At 68.9% G+C, this 20,643-nt stretch overlaps 2 protein-coding genes across 2 annotated transcripts; one reads left to right on the top strand and one right to left on the bottom strand.

Annotated features, from left to right (window-relative positions):
- The first annotated feature begins 1,251 nt into the window (after window positions 1-1,251).
- C1H14orf180 (chromosome 1 C14orf180 homolog) lies at window positions 1,252-10,383 on the top strand. Its single transcript, XM_059684973.1, has 5 exons — window positions 1,252-1,448; window positions 5,785-5,911; window positions 7,320-7,449; window positions 8,481-8,516; window positions 8,781-10,383. Exons 2-5 carry the CDS (start codon window positions 5,801-5,803, stop codon window positions 8,990-8,992), a joined length of 489 nt encoding a protein of 162 aa, XP_059540956.1. The 5' UTR covers window positions 1,252-1,448; window positions 5,785-5,800; the 3' UTR covers window positions 8,993-10,383.
- A 31-nt stretch (window positions 10,384-10,414) lies between these two features.
- Window positions 10,415-19,661, bottom strand: TMEM179 (transmembrane protein 179). Its single transcript, XM_059684961.1, has 4 exons — window positions 19,147-19,661; window positions 14,643-14,780; window positions 13,810-13,888; window positions 10,415-12,673 (listed from the first exon to the last, which is right to left on the bottom strand). The coding sequence occupies exons 1-4, from the start codon at window positions 19,449-19,451 to the stop codon at window positions 12,494-12,496; spliced, it is 702 nt and encodes a 233-aa protein (XP_059540944.1). The 5' UTR covers window positions 19,452-19,661; the 3' UTR covers window positions 10,415-12,493.
- Between the last annotated feature and the right edge of the window lie 982 nt (window positions 19,662-20,643).

Raw genomic sequence — 20,643 nt, 5'->3', positions numbered from 1 at the left:
GGGGTGACACGTGGAGGTGGCCGTGACCCCAGCCTGCTGCCTCCTGGAGCAGCCACGTTGCTGGGCCCCGGGGCCTCCCCGACCCCTGGGACCAGGCTGCAGGTGTGGGGCTGGTCGGGCAGGCCCCTCCCACCCGGGGCTCCACTTTGGGGTGGTCACCCCCCTCCTACTGCCCACTCCCCGCCCGGCCCCACATCACCCCACTCTCTGCCCACCCCCTGCCTCTGGCCCCACATCACCCCACTCTCTGCACACCCCCCCTCTGGCCCCACATCACCCCACTCTCTGCCCACCCCCCGCCCGGCCCCACATCACCTCACTCTCTGCACACCCCCCCTCTGGCCCCACATCACCTCACTCTCTGCCCACCCCCCGCCCAGCCCACATCACCCCACTCTCTGCCCACCCCCCGCCCGGCCCACATCACCCCACTCTCTGCCCACCCCCCGCCCAGCCCCACATCACCTCACTCTCTGCACACCCCCTGCCTCTAGCCCTACATCACCCCCCTCTCTGCCCACCCCCCGCCTCTGGCCCCACATCACCCCACTCTCTGCACACCCCCCGCCTCTGGCCCCACATCACCCCACTCTCTGCACACCCCCCGCCCAGCCCCACATCACCTCACTCTCTGCACACCCCCCGCCCAGCCCCACATCACCTCACTCTCTGCCCACCCCCCGCCCAGCCCCACATCACCCCACTCTCTGCACACCCCCCGCCCAGCCCCACATCACCCCACTCTCTGCACACCCCCCGCCCAGCCCCACATCACCCCACTCTCTGCACACCCCCCGCCCAGCCCCACATCACCTCACTCTCTGCACACCCCCTGCCTCTAGCCCTACATCATCCCCCTCTCTGCCCACCCCCCGCCTCTGGCCCCACATCACCCCACTCTCTGCACACCCCCCGCCCAGCCCCACATCACCTCACTCTCTGCACACCCCCTGCCTCTAGCCCTACATCATCCCCCTCTCTGCCCACCCCCCGCCTCTGGCCCCACATCACCCCACTCTCTGCACACCCCCCGCCTCTGGCCCCACATCACCCCACTCCGGAGGGCGGGAGGGCCCTGACCCCTCGCCGTGTCCGCGGCGGCCTGTGCTCTCGGGCCTGGGAAGCGGCCGCCTCCCCTCCGGATCCCAGGCCGCGGCCTGCCCTTGGGGTCGCTGCTATTTCTGCCGAGAGGAGGGTAATTATAGCTCAGCGCCCAGCTGGCCCGGCTCCCGCCCTGGAGGGGCCGGCGGGCGAGGCCGGGAGGACCAGCCTGCGGCGGCAGCAGCGCTTCCAGGCCGGAGCCGGGCCAGGGCTGGGCAGGTGCAGCCCGGACACTGGGTGCCCCGCACCCCCTCTCCAGGCGGCAGGAGGGACCGCGCAGGACCCTGCCCCCGGGGGTGCCCCGGAGCCGGGCACCACCTTCCCTCACAGATCCAACAAGGAGCCAGGTGAGACCCAGCTCAAAGCAGGGCACGCCCTTCCCCCTGGGGCAGGACCCTGCAGAGCAACAGGTTCCCGGGAGGACACGGCAAAGAGCCCACAGCGGGTGGGTGGCAGGGGGCACGGAGGCTGGGCAGCGGGCACACTTCGGCCCTGGGGGCGGGGCGGGTGGGGGTGGAGGGGCAGCCTCCCCTTTCGCCCAAGACATGGGCCTTCAGTGCGCCCATGACCTGGTGCCCGAGCCCTTCCCAGGCGGCCAGCCTGACCCGGGTCCCGCCAGCCTCACTCCCGCCCGAGGCCGCCTGACCGGCTGTGGGCGAGAGGGCAGCAGGGGGTCCCACCCGGAGCTGGGGCAGGGTCTCCCCAAACTCCTCGGGCGCCAAGCCAGCCTGGTCCCTTCGGAGCCGCTGGGAACCAGCGTGAGGCCAGGGCGCGGGCGGAGACGTGCAGGGGGCGTGGGAAAGGGCCCGCACTCTCAGGGGACAGGGCCCGGCCAGGCTCGGACACCAGCCAGCCCCCCCCACCCCCCGGAAGGCTCAGGGCCCGCGGAGGCCGGTCCACGTAGGCGCAGCCGAGCGGCCTCGCCGGTGACTCGGGCCTGGAGCCCAGGCCACGGCGGCTGGAAACCCCCAGAACTGGCCCCTGAGTGAGCTGAGCCGTCAGCCGGAGCCCCCGTCCTGGCCACGTGCGTGGGGTCACCCACACGTATGTGCGGGCACCTCGGGTGTTAGCCTGTCTTCGCCACCCCGGGCCCCCTGTGTGGCCGGCCCCTGCATCTACAGGATGGGACCCGTGACCGACCTGCTGTGCACCTGCCCCTCTGCCTGGGGCTCGAGGCCACGGCCAGCCTGCCCCAAGCAGGGCGCCCCCACCCCAGCGGCCACACAGCCACCCCTCAGCCCCGTCACCCCACGTCGTAACTGCACCCCAGAGCCGTGTGGGCGCACAGCTCGGCCCAGAAGGGCCGCGGGCACCAGGCGGGCTCCCGCTGTGGGTCCGGCCGGGGCAGCGGTGGGCGAGCGGTCAGCCGCCGGCTCCCAGGAGGCCCTCTCCTCCTTCAGAACGGGTGTCGCCGGACCGGCCTCCTCCGCTCCCTCTCGCGCGCCCCTCCTCCCCATGGCCACTGGGGGTGTCCACGCCCCCTCCTTTCCGGCTGGAAGGAGGGGCAGCCCCGACCCCTGTACTCCAGCCGGGCTGCCCGATCACACGCCTGACCCTAGAGGTCAGATGCCGCCGGAGCGGCAGGCCCCACACGACGGCCTCCCCGGGCTGGCCGGGCCCCTGGGCGGTAACGGGATCTTCTCGGCTGGCTGGAGCGCGGCAGCTCTGGTGTCCCCGCTGCTCCGGGCTCCGAGCCCCATGATCGCGGCCGCAGGGGGCAGCTCAGGCGGAGGCGGGGCACCTGCAGGAGCCCAGGTGGGCCGGGGCGCGGTGTGTGAGGGGGGGGGGTGTCAGGAAGCGTCTTGTGTGTGTGCATGTGAAGGGGTGAGTGTGTATCTGTGTGTGTATGTATGCATGTGTGTGTAGGCATGTGAGTCTGGTGTGCGTGCATATGTAGGGGGGTGAGTGTGTGCATGTGTGAGGGTGTGTGCACCTGGCAGTGAGTGTGTGTTTACATGGGGGTGAGTGTGCACCTGGGGGTGAGTGTGCACATGGGGGTGAGTGTGTGCACATGGGGGTGAGTGTGTATACATGGGGGTGAGTGTGTGGTATACATGGGGGTGAGTGTGTATACATGGGGGTGAGTGTGCACCTGGGGGTGAGTGCATGGTATACATGGGGGTGAGTGTGTGCACATGGGGGGTGAGTGGGGGGTCCTAGAGCTCCAGCCTCTCCCCATCGAGATCCCTGTTCGGCTCTCCCCGCTTCACAGGGCCAGGGCCCTGGAGTAGGTGTCGCTGGTGACAGGGCGCGGGGGGGGGGGGGGGAGGGGGCAGGCCGGGCTCTGGGCCCTGGTGAGCAGGTGAGACCCACTGCATTGGCCCGGGCCGCTGCCCCCTCTGCCGCAGGGCCTCCTGGGGGGATGGCACAGTGCAGCTTTGGGGGGTGACTGGGAGGAGTGTGGGTGCTGAGCCAGCGGCCAGCCGCAGGGCCAGAGCTGAGGAGGACACCCCCCTCCCAGTGCAGAGTGAGCCCTGCGCTCGGGTCCCGGGGGACGGTGGGTGGGAACGGAGAGCGCCAAGAGGCCGTGGTGGGTGATGGGCAGCGGGTCAGACGGAGCACGTGGGCTGGGGGCACAAAGATGACCGCCTGCCGGAGAGGAGGAGGAAGCCCAGTGGGTGGCGTCACGGAGCGCTGGGCTGGGGTGGAGGCAGGAGAGGTGGCAGCTGCACCAGGTGAGAGGCCCCACCTCCTCGCGCCGCCCCGGGGGCTGGTGGGAGCGCCGGCTGGGAAGAGCCAGCGGGCTGCTGGGCCTGCGGCTGCACCATCGTCTCCTGAGGCTTCGAGCCGAGGGGGGCACTAGGCCACACCCCAGGGGCTGCCCGGGGCTGCGGACGCTTGGCTCGGCCAGACCTCTGCTCCTGGGGGGGTCAGGAGCCGGGGCTCCCTGTCCAGCCAGAGGTGAGGGGTGCCTAGGAGGGGAGAGGCCTCCCGGGCCAGGCCGGGCGGGTGCGGGGGTGACACTCCGCAGGCCTCCGGCCCTGGAGCTATTTTCCACCCGTTATCACCCATCGGTCACGAGCTGGCCCCAGAGCAGAGGGCACTCCTGTTACACGGTCCCTGCCAGGGGCCCAGGCAAGCAGAGGCCTGCGGGGGGGGGGGGGGGGGGCAGGCGGGAGGCTGTGCTGAGAGCACCAGTGGGGAAACTGAGGCCCAGAGCAGGCGCCCCATTGACTGATCCCCTGTGCACATCACACACGTGCACAAACACGCACGTGCTCACACCTGTGCACAGGCTCACGTGGCTGGCCCATGATCCCTGGGGCGGACCGGGGAGCCCAGGAGGCTGTGCGCCCAGTAGGGCTCCACATCTGGGCGCTGCCGGCAGTGCCCCCAGGGTCCGGCCCCCGAGGCTCGGAGTCCCGCGCATCTCCACGCCTGTGGCCTCACCTGGAAGGTCCCCCGGGGGGAGCCCCGCTGCTGAGCCGCTCGGCCCGCAGGCCTCCCGCTGCGAGAGCAGGTCCTGCCCCGCAGTGGCCTCCCTCCACCTCCTCCCCGCTGGTGGCTCCGCCACGACCCCATTTGCAATAAAACCCCTGAAGCTGCGACAGGAGAAAATTGTTTCCTTTTGAAATAATTGCGTCCGTCCGGGAGGGTCCGCACAGACATCATACATGGGCCCTCTGCACTGTGAGGCTCCTGCTGGGAGCTCCACGTTGCAGCCGCTGCTGTCTCCCCAGGAAGATCGCTGGAGGCCCGAGTCACACGCCCTCCCCCAGACCCAGCCCCTCCCTGCATCTCCCGCTCACCCCCAGAGGCAGCCCGTTCCCTGTGGGGCGGCCCCAGCTGCCTCTGGCCTTGATTTACCCACCTGTGAAATGGGTGTGTGGGCCCACCCACCCCGCCAGGCACCCAAAGGACTGACGGTCAGCGCCTGGCTTCCTACCCCTGCGGGAGGCCCAGTGGGGTCTGCACCGAGCAGGACTGGCGAGGTCCCAACGTCAAGGACCCTTCAAAGGGTGTGGAAGGAAACTCACCCCAGAGGGGCCGGGGGAGAGAAAGGGGTGCACAGGAGCCTCGCACAACCAGGGGTCACAGATGACGGCGGGTGCCAGATCACACCGAGTGCATGAGCAGGGAGGGGGAGGACAGAGAGAGCCAGAGCCGGAGCCTCGCTCACCGCCTCCCCATCGTTCACGTCCTGAGCCTCCCCATGAAAGGAGGCAGCAGGTGTTTACTGCAGCTTATGTGACCCTAAAAACTGACAAAAATAAAACGCGAACTTCCTGAGTACAGATGATGGAGTGGGGCTGAGTGGGTAGCAGCCCGGGAGTAGCCACAACCCTGGAGTAGCTACAACCCTGGAGTAGCACCCAGCCCTGGAGTAGCCACAACCCTGGAGTAGCACCCAGCCCTGGAGTAGCCACAACCCCGGAGTGGCACCCAGCCCTGGAGTAGCACACCCTGGAGTAGCTACAACCCTGGAGTAGCACCCAGTCCTGGAGTAGCACCCAGCCCTGGAGTAGCACACCCTGGAGTAGCTATAACCCTGGAGTAGCACTCAGCCCTGGAGTAGCACCCAGCCCTGGAGTAGCACAGCCCTGGAATAGCGGCAGCCACTGAAGCTGATAATCAAAACCTGGGCATCAGGAAGCGAGGTGGCTTCCTGGGGTGTTTCTCTTCCTTTTGCTTTATTCCCGCTCGTGCTGCTGGTGCAGTACGTGGTGTCTTTGCCTCTCTTAGGACCATGTTACAGTAGATGAGGACGGCAGCACAAGCCTTGAGCCCCGACTCCCGGCCAGAGGTGCGACATCAGACCAGAAAGAATGTGGCGGCCGCTCCGGGCTCCTCGGTGCCCAGGGCGGGGAAGGTAAGGCGGTCCGAGGGCCGTGGTCCCCGCCCAGGGCCGCCGGGGAAGGGACATCGAGGGGCGACGGGCGGGCCCAGTGAGGACACGTTGGAGGTTAGGTCTGGCAGAGAGGGTGGCAGGCCCCAGGGCGGGGCACAGCGGGACCAAGGTGCACGTGCCCATCCTGGGCCACGGGCAAGGCTACAGCATGCCAGGGAGCGGGTGAGGGCGGACAGAGGAAGCCAGAGGGATGGAGAGGCAGGGGTGGGGTGAGAGGAAGCAGGGGCCGTGGAGGCTCTGGAGCTGGGCAGCGACCGGTCAGGTGCCTCTCTGGCGAGCTGACCCTGGCAGGGGGACAGACGGCGGGGACAGGAGGACCAGAGAGGCCGTCAGGAGGCAGCTGGGACAGGTCTCGGCCTGGGACAAGGAGTCAGGACAGGGGGCACTTGGACAGACAGCGGGGACGAGTCCTGGTCCAGCCGCCCAGCTCACGGCCAGGCCGGGCCGGCTGTAGGCACGGAAGTCCCAGGGGAGGGAGGGCACAACCGTGAGCTGGGCCACACCCAGGACGGTGGGTCTTGCGCCCACGTGAGATGACCACCCCCCGAAGGCCAGCAGCAGGCTCCGTGCGGCCGGAGGCCCCCAGCCGGGCGCCGTCTCAGCTGTGGCCCCAGCTCACAGGGTGTTCACACTCCAAACAGCCTGTTGTCACCATTTTACCAACGAGAACACTGAGGCTCGGGTGGCCTGGTCACTGCCACTCCACCTTCCAAAGCCACACTGAACGTGCGGGCGGCAGGCCCTGGCCGGCCCGGTGTCCAGGCTCTGCCCCGCCCTGGCCAGTGGCCTGTGCTCACATCCCTCACCTGGTCCTGGGGGCAGCGACACGGGCCCAGCATGTGACCCAGGGCACTGAGCTGGGACAGGGCGGGCTTGGGCCCAGTCTCCTCCCTGGTGCCAGGGCAGAGGACCCCCCTTCCCGCCCGGGGCAGAGACACCCCCACCCCCAACCCCACCCCGGGGCAGAGGGCTCCAGGATCAGCGGGTCGGTGGGGGCAGTTGGGGCAGGAAGACGGCCCCCGTGGGTGCCAGTGGCTGCCGTCCTCACCGTCATTGTTGCCATTATTATTGACGCGTAGGAACGGTGAGGATTCGTGGGGGTTGGTGGGGACAGAGCCTGGCAGGAGAGGCGGCCCTTTGTGGTCACGGACCACACCTATGGCAGGCCAACACCATCTGATCCTGAGCAGGGCGTGCGGGGGGTGGGGGGGGACACAGGCCCAGGGACCATGCCCCATCTGGTCCCCACGGCAGGTCTGGCTGCATAAACCCAGAGGAGCTGCAGGGGACCTGTCTCCAGCCTGCCGAGGCTGGGGAGGGGGGCGGGACCCCATTACCGCCTCTTCCCTCTGCTTCCCGCCTCTCCCAGGAGGGTGACAGGAAGTGCCCCCCCTCCATCCTGAGACGAAGCTCGCTGGAGGGCCACGGCCGCCGGGCGGAGCCACAGAGGGCCTCGAGGCGCGTGCGGTTCCAGGAGCCCTTGGAGGTGGCCGTCCACTGTAAGGGGGCGCGGGGCGAGTGGCCGGGGCTCCTGGGGGGCCTCTGCTCAGGGCCTCACGGCCGTGTCGGGCTGGTCTCCTCTGAGCTCGGGGTCTGTCCCAGGCCCACGGGGTTGTGTGCAGCTACGGAACTCACAGCTGCCCGCCCTCGAGGCTGGCGGCCGAGCTCCGACCGCCCGACCTTCTCTAACGCTCTCCCCCGTTGGGCCTGGCCGCCCGGCACAATCCCTCTGGATTGGCTCAGCGCCGCCTGGGGCCCGGCACCTGCAGCACCCCTTCCCCTCTGACTCACTCTGTTGGTGAGAACTGAGTGGCAGCCCCTCCCCTGAGCAGAGGGGACCCCACGAAGGCAAGGGCCCCGGGGGTGAGAGTCATGGGGACGCCTTAGCTCCTGCCCACCACAGCCCCCCAGGCAGGCTTCCTGGGTTCCGCCAAGTTGTACATAAAAAGCGGAAGCAGAGCCGAAACCGGTTTGGCTCAGTGGATAGAGCGTCGGCCTGAGGACTGAAGGGTCCCAGGTTCGATTCCGGTCAAGGGCATGGACCTGGGTTGCAGGCACATCCCCAGTGGGGAGTGTGCAGGAGGCAGCTGATCGATGTTTCTCTTTCATCGATGTTTCTAACTCTATCTCTCTCCCTTCCTCTCTGTAAAAAAATCAATAAAATATATTAAAAAAAAAAAAAGCGGAAGCAGAGACCCCAGATAGGAAACCAGGCCCAGACAGGCCCGAGTGGGTGGGACCGGGTGGGGGTCCCTCCCCAGGTGCCCACCCCTGCTGCCCAGGGCCCAGGCTGCCTGCGGGTCACCACACCCCAACTCCACAGACTCTGAGAGCAGCGCCCAGCGTCCTGGGGCCCCGCATTCTGGCCCGAACTGGGAGCGGGGAGGCAGGGCAAAGCCAGTGGTGCCGGGCAGACTGGCCGGGGGGCGGGGGGGGGAGAGATGGGCACCTGGGTCCTCTGGGTGGGCAGAGTGAGACGGGAAGCCCTGGGTGGCTCCTGCCCCAGCCAACCCTCAGCTCTCCTCCCCAGACATCGCCGGCAGGGAGCACGTGCCCGCCACCAAGGGTGAGTTGTGACCCCCTCCCCTTCCCAGGGGTCCCCAGAACCCCCCCCAGTGCCCAGTGCAGCCCCAGCCCCAGGACACCCTGGGACATCCCCCAGAGGCCGGGCAGGGATGGGGCCTCCACACCCACAGGACCCCACCCCATGGGCAGCCAGCGTGCCAGCCCCGCCCTCTCTGCGCCTCCCGCCAGCCCCCAGGGAGGATGGAGTCCGGATCCTGGGGGTTGGGGATGGTGAAGGGGCTCACAGCACCCCCCTCGCCCCCAGCGCCCCGCCGGCCCCGGCCCCGGCCCCGCGGCGGCTCCCTGCTCCTGCGGCTGGGCCTGTGCGCGCTGCTGGTGCTGCTGCTGGGCCTGTGCTGCGGCCGGACCAAGCCCCTGGCGCTGGCCCTGCAGGACCTGCGGGCGCGGCTGCTCGCCCTCGCCCTGCGCCTGCGGCAGCTGCTCCTCACCGGCTGGCACTGCCTCCTGCAGCTCTGACGCCCGCGCAGCCCGCAGAGGCCCCCGGAGGGGGCGGGGCAGCGAAGGTGAACCTGGGACGAAGGGGGCCGCAGGCGGGGCCCCCAGGGCTGGAGTCAGCACGGCCCCTCCTGGGTCACAGCCCGGGGCCCACTGGGAGCTGTTAGGAAAGGACCCACCACTAAAATCGGGACCACACCCCGGCCCGGGCTGGCCCCTCGCCCCTCCCTCGTCCCTGGGTGGGCTGGGTGTGGCTCCTGGAGGCAGGGACCCTGCCCTGTACCTGGGGTCCCTGGAGAGGGGAGCGGCCTGTAGCCTCTTAGGGCCTCGGGGCCGGGACCTGGAAACCCTCACAGCTGGGTCCATGGGGGGAGCGCGGCAGCCCCTCCCCAAGCCCCTCGCAGGCCCCCACTGAAGCCGCATGGGGAGGGGGCGCCCGGGTCAGACCCTGCCCTGGGCCCAGCCTGGGCTCCTCCATGCCCCAGGGGAGCGTGTCCTCCGCTCCCGCCCGGCCATCACCGCCTGGGGTGGGGCTGGGGGCGCCACAGGCCAGGACCCCCACCGCCTCAGACACGTCCCACACCAGCGGGGGGCCCATGCGGCCCAGGACGTGTGTGGACGGCAGACTGAGGGGAGCCACTCGGTGACAAGCTCCAGGACCCTCGGACCTGCCTGGAGTGGGGAGGCCGGAGCACAGCAGGGCGGCCCGAGGTCAGACACCAGGAGGGACAGACGGAGCCGCCGGGAAAGCCTGCAGACGGATGGGGGTCACCCTGAAAGCATCTGTCCCCACCTCGTACGTGGGGACACTGACTATTAGAACGCTCCACGGCCCTGTCCCCTGCAGCTCACCCAGAGGGGACACGGGGACCCGCCGGCCATAGAACCCCCGTCAGGGCTCAGGCCGAGGTGGGGACACTGGGAGGCCAGCAGAGAGGGGCCTTGGCCCAGCGGGGACCCCGGCCTGGTCCTTGGGGACCCTCAGCATCATAGGCCCCTGACCGCGCAGACCGCGCACCCGCCCAGCCCCCAGGACGTCACTCGCCTCACTGCCCCCCGGAAGAGGAGGGACAGATTGTCGCCCGTTTTCCAGACGAGAAACTGAGGCCCGCAGCCTCCCGCTGGGGCCGCACTGCAGGAGGGAGCAGGCCGGTCCTCTAGCCGAGGCCTGGTCACCTCGGCGCCGCAGACGGACCTGCTGGCTCTGCCGGCCACGGACGGTGACCCGGTCGTTAGGACAAAACTGCCCACAGTGGAGACGGTCAGCCTGAGACACAGACACCCGTCCAGCTCACCCGGGGAAGCCCGCTGGGCCCAGGGAGGGAGCCCCCGGGAGTGTGCAGCCGGGGAGGGCCGAGGGGATGAAACACTCACACGGCGGAAACCCACCCACACTGGAGGGGCCGGGATTTGTTTTTATTGTGACTTGGAGAAATAAATACATTTAAGTTGAAGAGCTTTTACTTTCGAGTTTAGCCAGAAGTAGAATTAAAACACGGAATCCGTTATCAAACAGCAGGGAGAAGCGATGGGTGCCCCCCCCCCCCCCACGTCGGAGCCCCGGGACCCACCTGCCCTTCCCGTGCGCGGAGTGGGGGGGGGGCCTTCCCTGCCCGAGGCGGGGGCACCGCTCCTGTCCAGGCCCCGCTCCGGGCCAGCGCCCCTTCCGGGAGGCGCCGGGCGCAGCCGGCGGAGACAGGACCTGCAGGGAGTGGACGCCGGGCGCTGCGGGCGGATCGAGGGGCCGCCCAGACGAGCTCCAGGACCCACAGGGCCCCTGAAGCCTGGGCGGACCCGTGGGTTCCCCCTTCCCGCCCAGCTGGCTGCTGCCTGGATGGGGTGCGGGCAGAGCCCCCCGCCCTCTGCCAGGGACAGACGCGGGGCGCAGGGGCGAGGAAGGGTCCCCATGGCCGGCGCACTAGGGCTGCCAGGCTGGGCCGGGGCCAGAGATCCGCTCAGGGTTCTCAGGTTCCGCCCAAACCCTCTCCCAGTCCCGCTGCTCTGCCTGGAACCCAAGCGGGCTCTGCCCCCAGGACACCCCATCACCTGGTCCCGCCTCCCCGGGACACCAGCCAGCACAGCAGCATCACGGCAGGTGGCCGGCGGGCACTTCCCCAGCCCAGTCTACACCGCACCCTCTCCGGCCCCTGACCCAGGCCCAGGCCCACGGCTCTGCAGGCCCCGGGCCCCTCGTATGGGAAACAGACCGTCACCGCATCGAGGGCAGGAGTGGGGAGCGGGTCTTGCTTCCGGGGAGGGGGCAGCAGCGAAGCAAGCTTAGCAGCTCGGGGGCAGCTGAGGAAGCTGACGGTGCTTGGAGCCCGGAGTGGGTGCTCTTACCCGGGTGCCCTCCTGGGCCGGACACGGAGGGGGGTGGAAGGCGGGAAGCCCCTGGAGCAGCTGCTCCACGTGCGCTGTGTGGGCGGTGCCGTGTCCTCGGGGGCGGCGCCTCGGATAGGAAGGCAGCCCCCCGCCCCCCCTGCAGGGGCACCGGGCTCCCCGGTGGATGGAGATGCAGGGAGCTGCCCAGCACACCGCACGTCCACACCTGCTCTGGTCTTGCCCCCCCGTCCCGTGCATGCTCACACGCGCGCACACTGCACACACAGTGCACATGCACACTCACGGGCACACACACTTGTACATGTTCAATGCTCACTCACACGCACTCACACTGCACACACACAGTAGTGTATGGCACTCTCATACGCGCACACTCTTATGTGCACACACTCATGTCATATGTGCACTAATATCACATACATGCACAGCCTTACATGCACACGCAGACATGTGCAGCGGCACCTGGCCCCTCCCTCCTCCAGCACAGGCCCAGCCCACACACAGTGAGGCAAATGCTGGGGCACAGCCACAGGGGCTCCCCACCCCCAACCCGGCACTGCGGCCACCCCCAGGCCATCACCTGAGTCCAGGCCAACACGCCTGTCCCTGCACTTTCAAAGCCGAGACCAGGCCTGGACACCCAGAGGCCCTGGAGCAGGAACAGAGGGGACACAGCCCTGGGAGGGCCGGGGGTCAGAAGGTGGGGCCCCATGTGAGCTCCTTCCTGCACTCGCCCGCCTCCAGGTCACGGGGTGCTTGTCCCCCACACCTCTCAGGAGCCATTGGCAAGGGTGTCCTGTGGGCGTCAGGGCTGGTGGAGTCGCTCTGGGGCTGCCACGAAGCAAGCAGTCACACCTCTGCCGGGTGGGGACAGGGCCTGGACCTGAGGGTCAGGGGTCTGAGAAGGTGGGCGCTCCCCCGGCCTCGCCAGCCAGGTCTCACTGGGCAGGTCCTCGAAGCCCCGGCCCTCTGTGCTGCCCCCCCACCCCCACCCAGTCACAGTCGGTGGGAGTCGGGGCGCTGGGTGAGCAGGGTGGCTCAGACGCACGGTGCCGAGGGGAGACATGCAAGGCTGCACGGCGGGCGCGGGGTGGGCCCAGGCAGACCCGCCAGCCGCTCCGGGACAGGGCGAGCGCCCCAGGCCATGGGGGCGCCGCTCCCCCGCCCCCCCCCCCCAGCCTAGATGACTGCGCTCTTCTCCTCCTGCGCCGGGGTGCGCGCGCCCGGCCGCGCCAGCAGCAGCTCCTTCTCGTGGACCAGGCTGTCCAGCAGGTCCTGCTGGCGGCAGTTGTGGTGGACTTTGACGAAGGCCAGGACGGTGATGGCCAGCCAGGCCAGCCACGAGGCCCAGAGGCCGAACTGCAGAGACCGAGGCCAGCGTCAGGGGCCGGCCCCCACCGCGCTGGCACCCCGCCCCCAGCCCCTGGGAGAAGGACGGGCCTGCTGGGAGGGCGCAGGGACACTTTGGGGTGAGGACAGGGACCAGCTGGGTTGCGGCCTTTTGCTTCCTTCCCCACGACCATCACTCTCCAGCCCCACGCGGGGCGGGCGCTTAGGGAGCCGCCCTCACCCCAGGCTGGCGGCCCCGGTCCCTCAGGCGGGCAGTGGCCGGGTGGCCGCCCAGCCCCCAGGACAGCCGGTCCCTCACGAAGCCTCTGCTGTTGCCACAACAAACACCTTCCTCTGCTGTGCCCAGACCGTGGAAAGAGGAGCCGCGGACTCGGCCGGGCCTGGGCGTGTCCCGGGACCCCACTCGAGGGGTTGGCCATCAGGACCCCCAATCTACTCGCCGGGAACTGGGGCTGAAGCCCTCCCTCGAGGTGCCTTGGAAAGCATCCCCGCGGGGTCCCCTCCTCTCGGCAAAGAACCTTCACCCCCCGATGCCCAGACCCCCGGGGCCTCCCCCGAGAGAGTCCTCAGGTCGCCCGGCCTGCGCGGCCAGCCTGGGTCCGAAGGGGACCCGGATGCTGGGGAGCCCTGCTCGGGGCTAGAAGGAGCCGCCCCCACCTGGCGGCCCTCGTCAGGGTCCTCAGTGTCCTCCACTGGGAGGGATGCACATAGTGAGGGACGGGCCATCACTGACCACCCCCTGTCCCCAGATGCCTGGGTTCCAGCAAAAACCCCAGAATCCACCATGGCCAGCAGGTGGGCAGGGCTGGCCTCCCATTCTGCCTAGAAGCCCGCCCACCTGGAAGCCCCACCCACTTGGGAGCCCTGCCCGCCTGGAAGCCCCGCCCACCAGAGGCCCCGCCCGCCTGGAAGCCCCGCCCACCAGAGGCCCTGCCTGCCTGGAAGCCCCGCCCGCCCATCTGGAAGCCCCGCCCACCAGAGGCCCTGCCTGCCTGGAAGCCCCGCCTGCCTGGAAGCCCCGCCCGCCTGGAAGCCCCGCCCACCAGAGGCCCTGACTGCCTGGAAGCCCCGCCCACCCATCTGGAAGCTCCGCCCACCGGAGGCCCTGTCTGTGGGGAGCCCCGCCCGCCTGGAAGCCCGCCCACCTGGGCAATGGCAAACTGGTCGTAGAAGGCAGAGTTGTCCAGGTTCAGCTCCAAGTCGATGTCCTGGAGCTCCTCACAGCTGAAATGGCAGCACACGGGGGGCGTGACTCCGGGCCACGGAGCCCAGAACGCAGCTGCAGCAGCCGAGGGGCAGGGGCTGTCCTCAGGGCGGGGGAGGGGGGCCACAGGGACCTAATGCCTCCTCTGCAGCCGAGACCTGCAGGCCGCCCCGGCCTGGCCCTGGACGGTGGGGGACACCACGCCAGCCTCTGTGGTCAGGGAGACTGTCCCTGCCCCACTGCCTGCGAACGCGGGACCAGCGGGATCCACCACAGGCCTGTGACGGCCACACCCCCGTGGTGGGCGGCCGGGCCGGGCTTGGCCTCAGGGAACGGGGTGAGCCAGGCGGGGCCTCCAGGGCCGGGGCCTCCTGAGATGTCAGGACACGTGAACGGAGCGCGAAGCCCCGAGAGGGAGGCCAGAGACCGAGGCGCGCCCTGGAGGGGCTGGGGGAAGGGCTGGAATTGGTGTTGGTGAGGGAAGAGAGAGCCCGGATGACCACACCCCCCGGGCCTGCCCCTCGGCTGCGTGGACACACCCAGCTGCCGGACCTGGAGCCCACCCGACCGGTCAGTCACCCACCCACACGCCAGCGGGCTGAGGCCGCGGGAAGCCCAGAGCCGCCCCAGGCGGGGGTCCTGCTCCGAGTGAAGCTGCAGGCTCCCTCCGGGAGGGGCAGGGACCTCCAGGGGCCGGTCCTGAGAGGGGGGGGCCGGTGCGTGCAGGTGCGGCGCGGGGATGAGCGCAGCCGTGGGCGCGGGCGGCGGGCGCACCTGTGGGGCACCGAGCCCTTCTCGGTGACGGCGTCGCACCACATGGTGAAGCCCACGCTCACGATGGTGCTGGCGATGAAGACGAGGAAGACGATGAAGGCGCTGACCAGCAGGTTCAGGAAGGCGTAGAGGAAGGAGCTGCCGGAGGGACGGGAGGGGCGTCACTGCACCCCCCAGGTTCCGCCCACCGCCATGGGGCGGCCAGTGGGAGGGCACCCCCACCCTCAGGTTTCCAGCTGGGCCGAGTGGGGGTTGCCAGAGGCCACCTCCCTCACCAACAGGCTCTGGTGCTGTCTGCCCAGCGACCCAGGCCTGGGAACTTTGGTCACCCCGTCTCCCAGAAGGGCAGGCCTGACCTCAGCCCCAAGCCACGTGGACCAGCAGCACAGGCGCCGGGAAGACGGGACACCCTTCCAGGCCGTGACCCGCGTGGCCCCCAGTGCAGGCAGTCGGGGCCCATGTCGGGGACGTGCCCAGGGCCCTGCTCTGCCCTCTCCACTGAAACCTAAAGGCTGAGCTTTGCCCAGGTGGGCACAAGAACCAGGAGGCAGGGCCCTGAGGGCGGGTCTCGCTCAGGGCCAGTGGCACTACCCGATGGGCAAGGGCCTCCCAGGATGCCCCCGGACATGGCCCCCTCCCCAGGATGCTGTCACGGCACCGACGGCCAGGGCAGCGGTCGGGACGGACGCCGCACACACAGGGTTAACGCTGTCTTTCTCCCGAAGCCGCTCTGGGTGCCCTGCCTGGATGTGCCGTCTCCATGGTGACAGCATCCCGGGAAGCCCTGGGAGGCCGTGGCAGGCAGATGGGTCGTTTTAACCCGGTGCTCCCCAGCCGTCAATCACAAGCCACTGCCACCTGGACGCTCTTGGGGCTCCGCTCAGCAAAGCTGCCCAGGCCCCTGGCCGCCCCCCTCCCTCGGCCCGTCCATCTGCCCCAGAACAGCACAGAGCCCCGGAAGCCACAGGTGCCAGATCCACACGCCGATTCCTCCAGTCACAGCCAGGGTGCCCCGTGCAGAAAGCTGCCCCTTTGGTCCTGGGCACGAGCTGCCAGACCCCACTCTGCACGGACACACCCCACACGAGGTGGTGGCTGGCACCATGGACACCGCCTGCCCCACAAGCTCAGGGCCCGGCCAGGAGCCCAGCACTCAGCCCAGAGGGTGGGCTCTGCCCTGGTCTCGGTGGGGGCCCCGGGTCGTCTGTGAGGTTGGCCTCTGGAGAATCGTGTGTGCACTGACCCTGAGCACGTGGGCCTCTCAGACCCGAGTGTGGTGGGCAGTGGTGCTTTGGGGCCAGACATGAAGGCTGGCGATGGCCCCGAGAGCCGCGTCCATCCCGGAGAGCTCACTCTGATGGCCCCTCCGGCCGCCTGGCTCTCCCGCGCTCCCTGCTGGCCCAGCTTTGCCCGCCTGGTCAATCGTAGACCAGTGGTCGGCAAACTGCGGCCCCTTGAGTGTGGCTCTTCCACAAAATACCACGTGTGGGCGCATACGTACAGTGCGACCGAAACTTCGTGGCCACACTCAAGGGGCCAAAGAGCCGCATGTGGCTCGCGAGCCGCAGTTTGCCGACCACTGGCGTAGACTAACCAGCCTCGGGGCAGGAACTGGCTTCTCTGGTTGACCGTCTTGCCTGTGGCTGGACGAAGCCGACCCCCTTCCCGGGGGCCCAGGGCTCGCGCACACAGCAAGCCTGGAGGCTTGGCCCGAGCCGGCCTGTGAGTCTGGGGCGACAGGGGGCCGGTGCGCGGCGGGAAGCAGCAGGTCCCTGACGCAGGCAGCTCTGTCGTTCACTCGACAGACACTGACTCGGTGACTCCCTGTGCCCGGAGCACACGGAGATGAGCAAGGTGCACGCCCCCTGGGGTTGGCCCAGCCCAGGCCCCTCAGAGGGACGGCCGCACCTGGACGCCAGGAGAGCCCCGACCGGGTCCACACCCGGAACTAAGAGGGGGAGCTGGCACGTGGTGCTGACGCCACACGACTCACTGCCTGCCGACTGGGCCACGTGGGCGACGGCGGGCAGGCGGCCGCACGGGCACGGGGCCTTGGGCAGCAACTCCTGCGGCCGAGGAGGACTCCGCACAGACCGCTCTGGAGAAGAGAGCAGCCCAGCCTTCGCTGCCACACTCGAGGCCTGGATGGAGGTCGCAGGTGGGACAGGAGGGCCCCCAGGACTGACACAAAGGGGCGCAAGACCCGGAATGTTCCTCCGCCCAGGCCACATCCCGGAGGACCAGCGCCCGGGGCCTGGGCCGATGAGCGCAGCGACAGAGCGCGGGGGGCACAGGCCCCAGCTTTCCGCCTTTATCACGGGGGTGGGGATGACGGCTGCACAGAGCCAACCGGCCCCTTTGTATAAGGTGACCAGGACGGCCCGGCCTGCATGGCTCAGGGGTTGAGCGTCGGCCTATGAACCAGGAGGTCATGGTTCATTCCCAGTCAGGACACAGGCCCGGGTTGTGGGCTTGATCGCCAGTGTGGGGCGTGCAGGGGCAGCCGATCCATGATTCTCTCTCATCATTGATGTTTCTCTCCCTCTCCCTCTCCCTTCCTGAGATCAATAAAAATATTTTTAAAAAGAAGAAAAATCTTTAAAAAAAAAAGATGGCAAGAACGGAGCTGACGTTCTAAATCCCCCAGGTTTGCTGGCAGTTTGCGTGAGGAGGGCAGCCCCCCCCAACCCCGTGACCAGGACTCCTGTCTGCTCCTCACTCCCCGCCTGCCCCCAGGCCCTGGAGGCCGGTGCCGGCTCTGAATCCCCTCACCCTGAGCCGCACAGCCGGGCGCCCTGGACAGCTGCCGCGTCCTCATCAGCTGGACCCTGAATGCCTGAGGCCACGCGTCCTGTGGGGACAAGCTGGCGTGATGGGCATGAGCTGAGGGCCAAACTGTGGCCCCCACACGGCCTGTGCCCACCGCCCTCAGCTTCACACTGAAGGGGCCTCAACCCGCCCACCCTGCTGACCGCCCCAGCCTCCTCAGACCCCAGCTCGTACTCAGAGACGCTTCCCTGCCCCACCCAGGAGGACGCCACCTGGGTGACACCTGAGCCTGGCGGTGAAGGTGCAGGTGACGTCTCAAACGTGTCCTCAGGGCAGGACACCCCCAGGGACTGGCCTGGGCTCACCCTGGGCTGAGCCCCAGCCCCACAGCCCCTGGAGGCCTCCCCAGGCTGACGTGACTCCCTGCATACCCCAAATCCAGAACCTTCATGTCGAGGGCTGAACCGTGTCCCCAGCAACATGTGTCCAGTCCTTACCCCGGCACCTATGAATGCGACCTTATTTGGAAATAGGGCCCTGTGGCTGTCATTAAGCCAAACATCTCCTAACGGTGGCCTCCTGGGTTTAGGGGGGCTCTGAGCCCAGGGAGAGGTGTCGCTATGAGACTATGAAAGACAGAGAGGGAGGCCATGTGCAGACAGACCCGGGGCCTGGAGTGAGCAGCCCTAGGTGAGGACCGGCCACCAGAGCTAGAACGCGTGGGGCGGGGGCGGGGTCTCCGTCCGAGGGAGCCGGCCTTGACCCCTCGACTGTGGACTCCCGGCCTCAGGACTGTAAGAGCGGGTGGCCTTTGTCCCGGCAGCCCCGGGAACCAGATGGGGGCTGCTAGGATTTCACCCCTCCTCCAGCTGTCTCCCCCACCCCAGGGGAACTGCATCCCACCTGATTCCAGCACAGTGCCCAGCAGGAGGCGGCAAGGAGGAGGCAGGGAGGCTGGAGTTGGGGAGGAGGAGGCAGGGAGGCTGGAGGCAGGGAGGAGGAGGCAGGAGGTGGGGAGGAGGAGGCAGGAGGTGGGGAGAAGGAGGGAGGGAGTCTGGAGGTGGGGAGGCAGGGAGGCAGGAGGTGGGGAGAAGGAGGGAGGGAGTCTGGAGGTGGGGAGGCAGGGAGGCAGGAGGTGGGGAGGAGGAGAGAGGGAGTCTGTAGGTGGGGAGGCAGGGAGGCTGGAGGTGGGGAGGCAGGGAGGCTTGTGGAGACGAAGCAGGACCCTCCACACCTGTCCGCGCCCTCGCACCCCCACCAAGACCCCCAGGGGTTCCCTCCAGAACCCCTCCGCCAGCCGCCTTCCCAGGACAAAGGGGATGAGGGGAGGGCTCCCAAGTGGCCAGTGGCACAGCGCCTGGCCTGGTCCCAGAGCGCAGGCCCCAGACCAGGGCGTGGCGCTGCCCGCGGTGCTGACGGGTGCGCCCTGGCTGACCCAGCGCGGGAGGCCCAGGGATGACGGTGCTACACCTACAGCGGGGAGGGGGGCCGGGGCTAAAGGCCCGGAAGCGGCAGGTGAGGCACCTCTGCGGAGGGGCGCACTGGCTCCCGAGGAGGATGCGTGAGCGCCGCGGCCCTGGCTCTGCGTGTAGACAAAGGGCCGTGCGCGTGGAAGCGCTGAGGGTCCAGCGCGGACGTGATCAGGCCTCCGAGCGCCCGGGGAGAGGAGCACTGGGGGCGCCGTGGGCTGGGGAGGGGCGCCGCGCCCGGAGCGAGGGCCGCGTCCCCCACTCACCCCTCGTGGCCCTTGCAGAGGAAGAAGAGCGCGCGCCAGGCGAGCGCGGCGGCGAGCAGCAGCGAGAGGAGGCCGGCGAGCAGGCCGAAGCGGCAGGCGGCCGGCGGGCCCCACTCCTGAACCGTGAAGCGCTCGCGCGCCTGCACCGTCAGGTTGGCGCTGAGCCACAGGCCCTCGGTGAAGAGCAGGCAGCGGCCGCGGAAGTCGTGGCCGTTCTCCGCCAGCGGCACCACCGCCACGAAGCTGAACAGGAAGGCCAAGAGGTAGCAGGCGCACTGCGCGAGCAGGAACTGGTTGAGCGCCATGGCGAGGCGCGGCGCGGCCGGTGGGAGCCGGGAGCCGGGAGCCGGGAGCCGGGAGCCGGGAGCCGGGAGCCGGGAGCCGGGAGCCGGGAGCCGGGAGCCGGGAGCGGGGCGCGCGGGAGGCTGCGCAGTGGCGGCGCCGGGTCCTGCGCGCCCCGCCCGGGACGCGTGCGCAGCGGCCGAGCGAGGGCCGCGCCTGCGGTCAGCACCACGGACAGCTCCCGGGGCGGGCGGGCCGCACAGGGGACGGGGTGCCCCGGGCCCCTGGGAAAGGGGCCATTGGAGGTGCGGAGCAGAGACCGGCCAGAGGGGGATATTGGTGGGTCGGCCACCCAGAATGGTCAGAGGCCCCGGGAGCCTGTGTGGCCTCGCCTCCGCTGGTGCTGTGTCCCCAGCTCCCCATCCGCTCAAGGAAAGAAGGCTGGGCCCCGCCGCGTGGCTCCGTGGTTGAGCATCCGCTTATGAACCAGGAGGTCAGGGTTCGATTCCTGGTCAGGGCACAGGCCTGAATTGCACGCTCCATCCCCAGTGTGGGGCGTGCAGGAGGCAGCTGATCAATGATTCTCTCTCATCATTGATGTTTCTATCTCTCTCCCTCTCCTTTCCTCTCTAAAATCAATAAAAAATTTTGAAAGAAAGAGAAGGGAGAGAGAGAGAGAGAGAGAGAGAGAGAGAGAGAGAGAGAGAGAGAAAGGAGGAAGGAAGGAAGGAAGGAAGGAAGGAAGGAAGGAAGGAAGGAAAGGAGGCTGGGAGAGAGAGATCCCGGGGTGGGGGGCTGTGCAAGGTGCCACTGCCTGTGGGAGTGGGGTTTGCAGTCCCGCGGGCATGATTCTCTGCGGGAGTCCGGGAATGAGAAGGATGGGGCACGCCCTGGACAGTGTTGCTCAGTGGATTGAGCGTCAACCTGTGGACGGAAGGGTCCCCGGTTCGATTCTGGTCAAGGGCATGTACCTCGGTTGCAGGCTCCACCCCAGCCCGGGCCCAAGTCAGGGCCTGTGCAGGAGGCAACCAATCGATGTGTTTCTCTCACATCCATGTTTCTCTCTGTCTTTCCCTCTCTCTTAAAAATCAGTGGAAAAATATCCTCGGGTGAGGACTCACAAGAGAGAGAGAGGAGGATGGAGTGGGGAGGACAGCAGGGGAGCTGGGACTGGGGGAATGGCTCAGAGGTCGTCCGCGGGAGACCGGGCGGTGA

Source organism: Myotis daubentonii, chromosome 1, assembly GCF_963259705.1.
Source record: "Myotis daubentonii chromosome 1, mMyoDau2.1, whole genome shotgun sequence".
NCBI lineage: Eukaryota > Metazoa > Chordata > Mammalia > Chiroptera > Vespertilionidae > Myotis > Myotis daubentonii.
This window is presented reverse-complemented; position numbering and strand designations above follow the sequence as displayed.

Excerpts from the sequence above, each read along its gene's own strand:
- C1H14orf180 (XM_059684973.1), top strand. The coding sequence starts at position 5,801 with ATGAGGACGGCAGCACAAGCCTTGAGCCCCGACTCCCGGCCAGAGGTG. Across the intron at positions 5,912-7,319 it reads CGGTGCCCAGGGCGGGGAAG|GAGGGTGACAGGAAGTGCCC; the intron begins GTAAGGCGGTCC and ends CGCCTCTCCCAG. Across the intron at positions 7,450-8,480 it reads CTTGGAGGTGGCCGTCCACT|ACATCGCCGGCAGGGAGCAC; the intron begins GTAAGGGGGCGC and ends TCTCCTCCCCAG.
- TMEM179 (XM_059684961.1), bottom strand. The coding sequence starts at position 19,451 with ATGGCGCTCAACCAGTTCCTGCTCGCGCAGTGCGCCTGCTACCTCTTG. Across the intron at positions 14,781-19,146 it reads CTCTGCAAGGGCCACGAGGG|CTCCTTCCTCTACGCCTTCC; the intron begins GTGAGTGGGGGA and ends TCCCTCCGGCAG. Across the intron at positions 12,674-13,809 it reads ACCAGTTTGCCATTGCCCAG|TTCGGCCTCTGGGCCTCGTG; the intron begins GTGGGCGGGCTT and ends CGGTCTCTGCAG.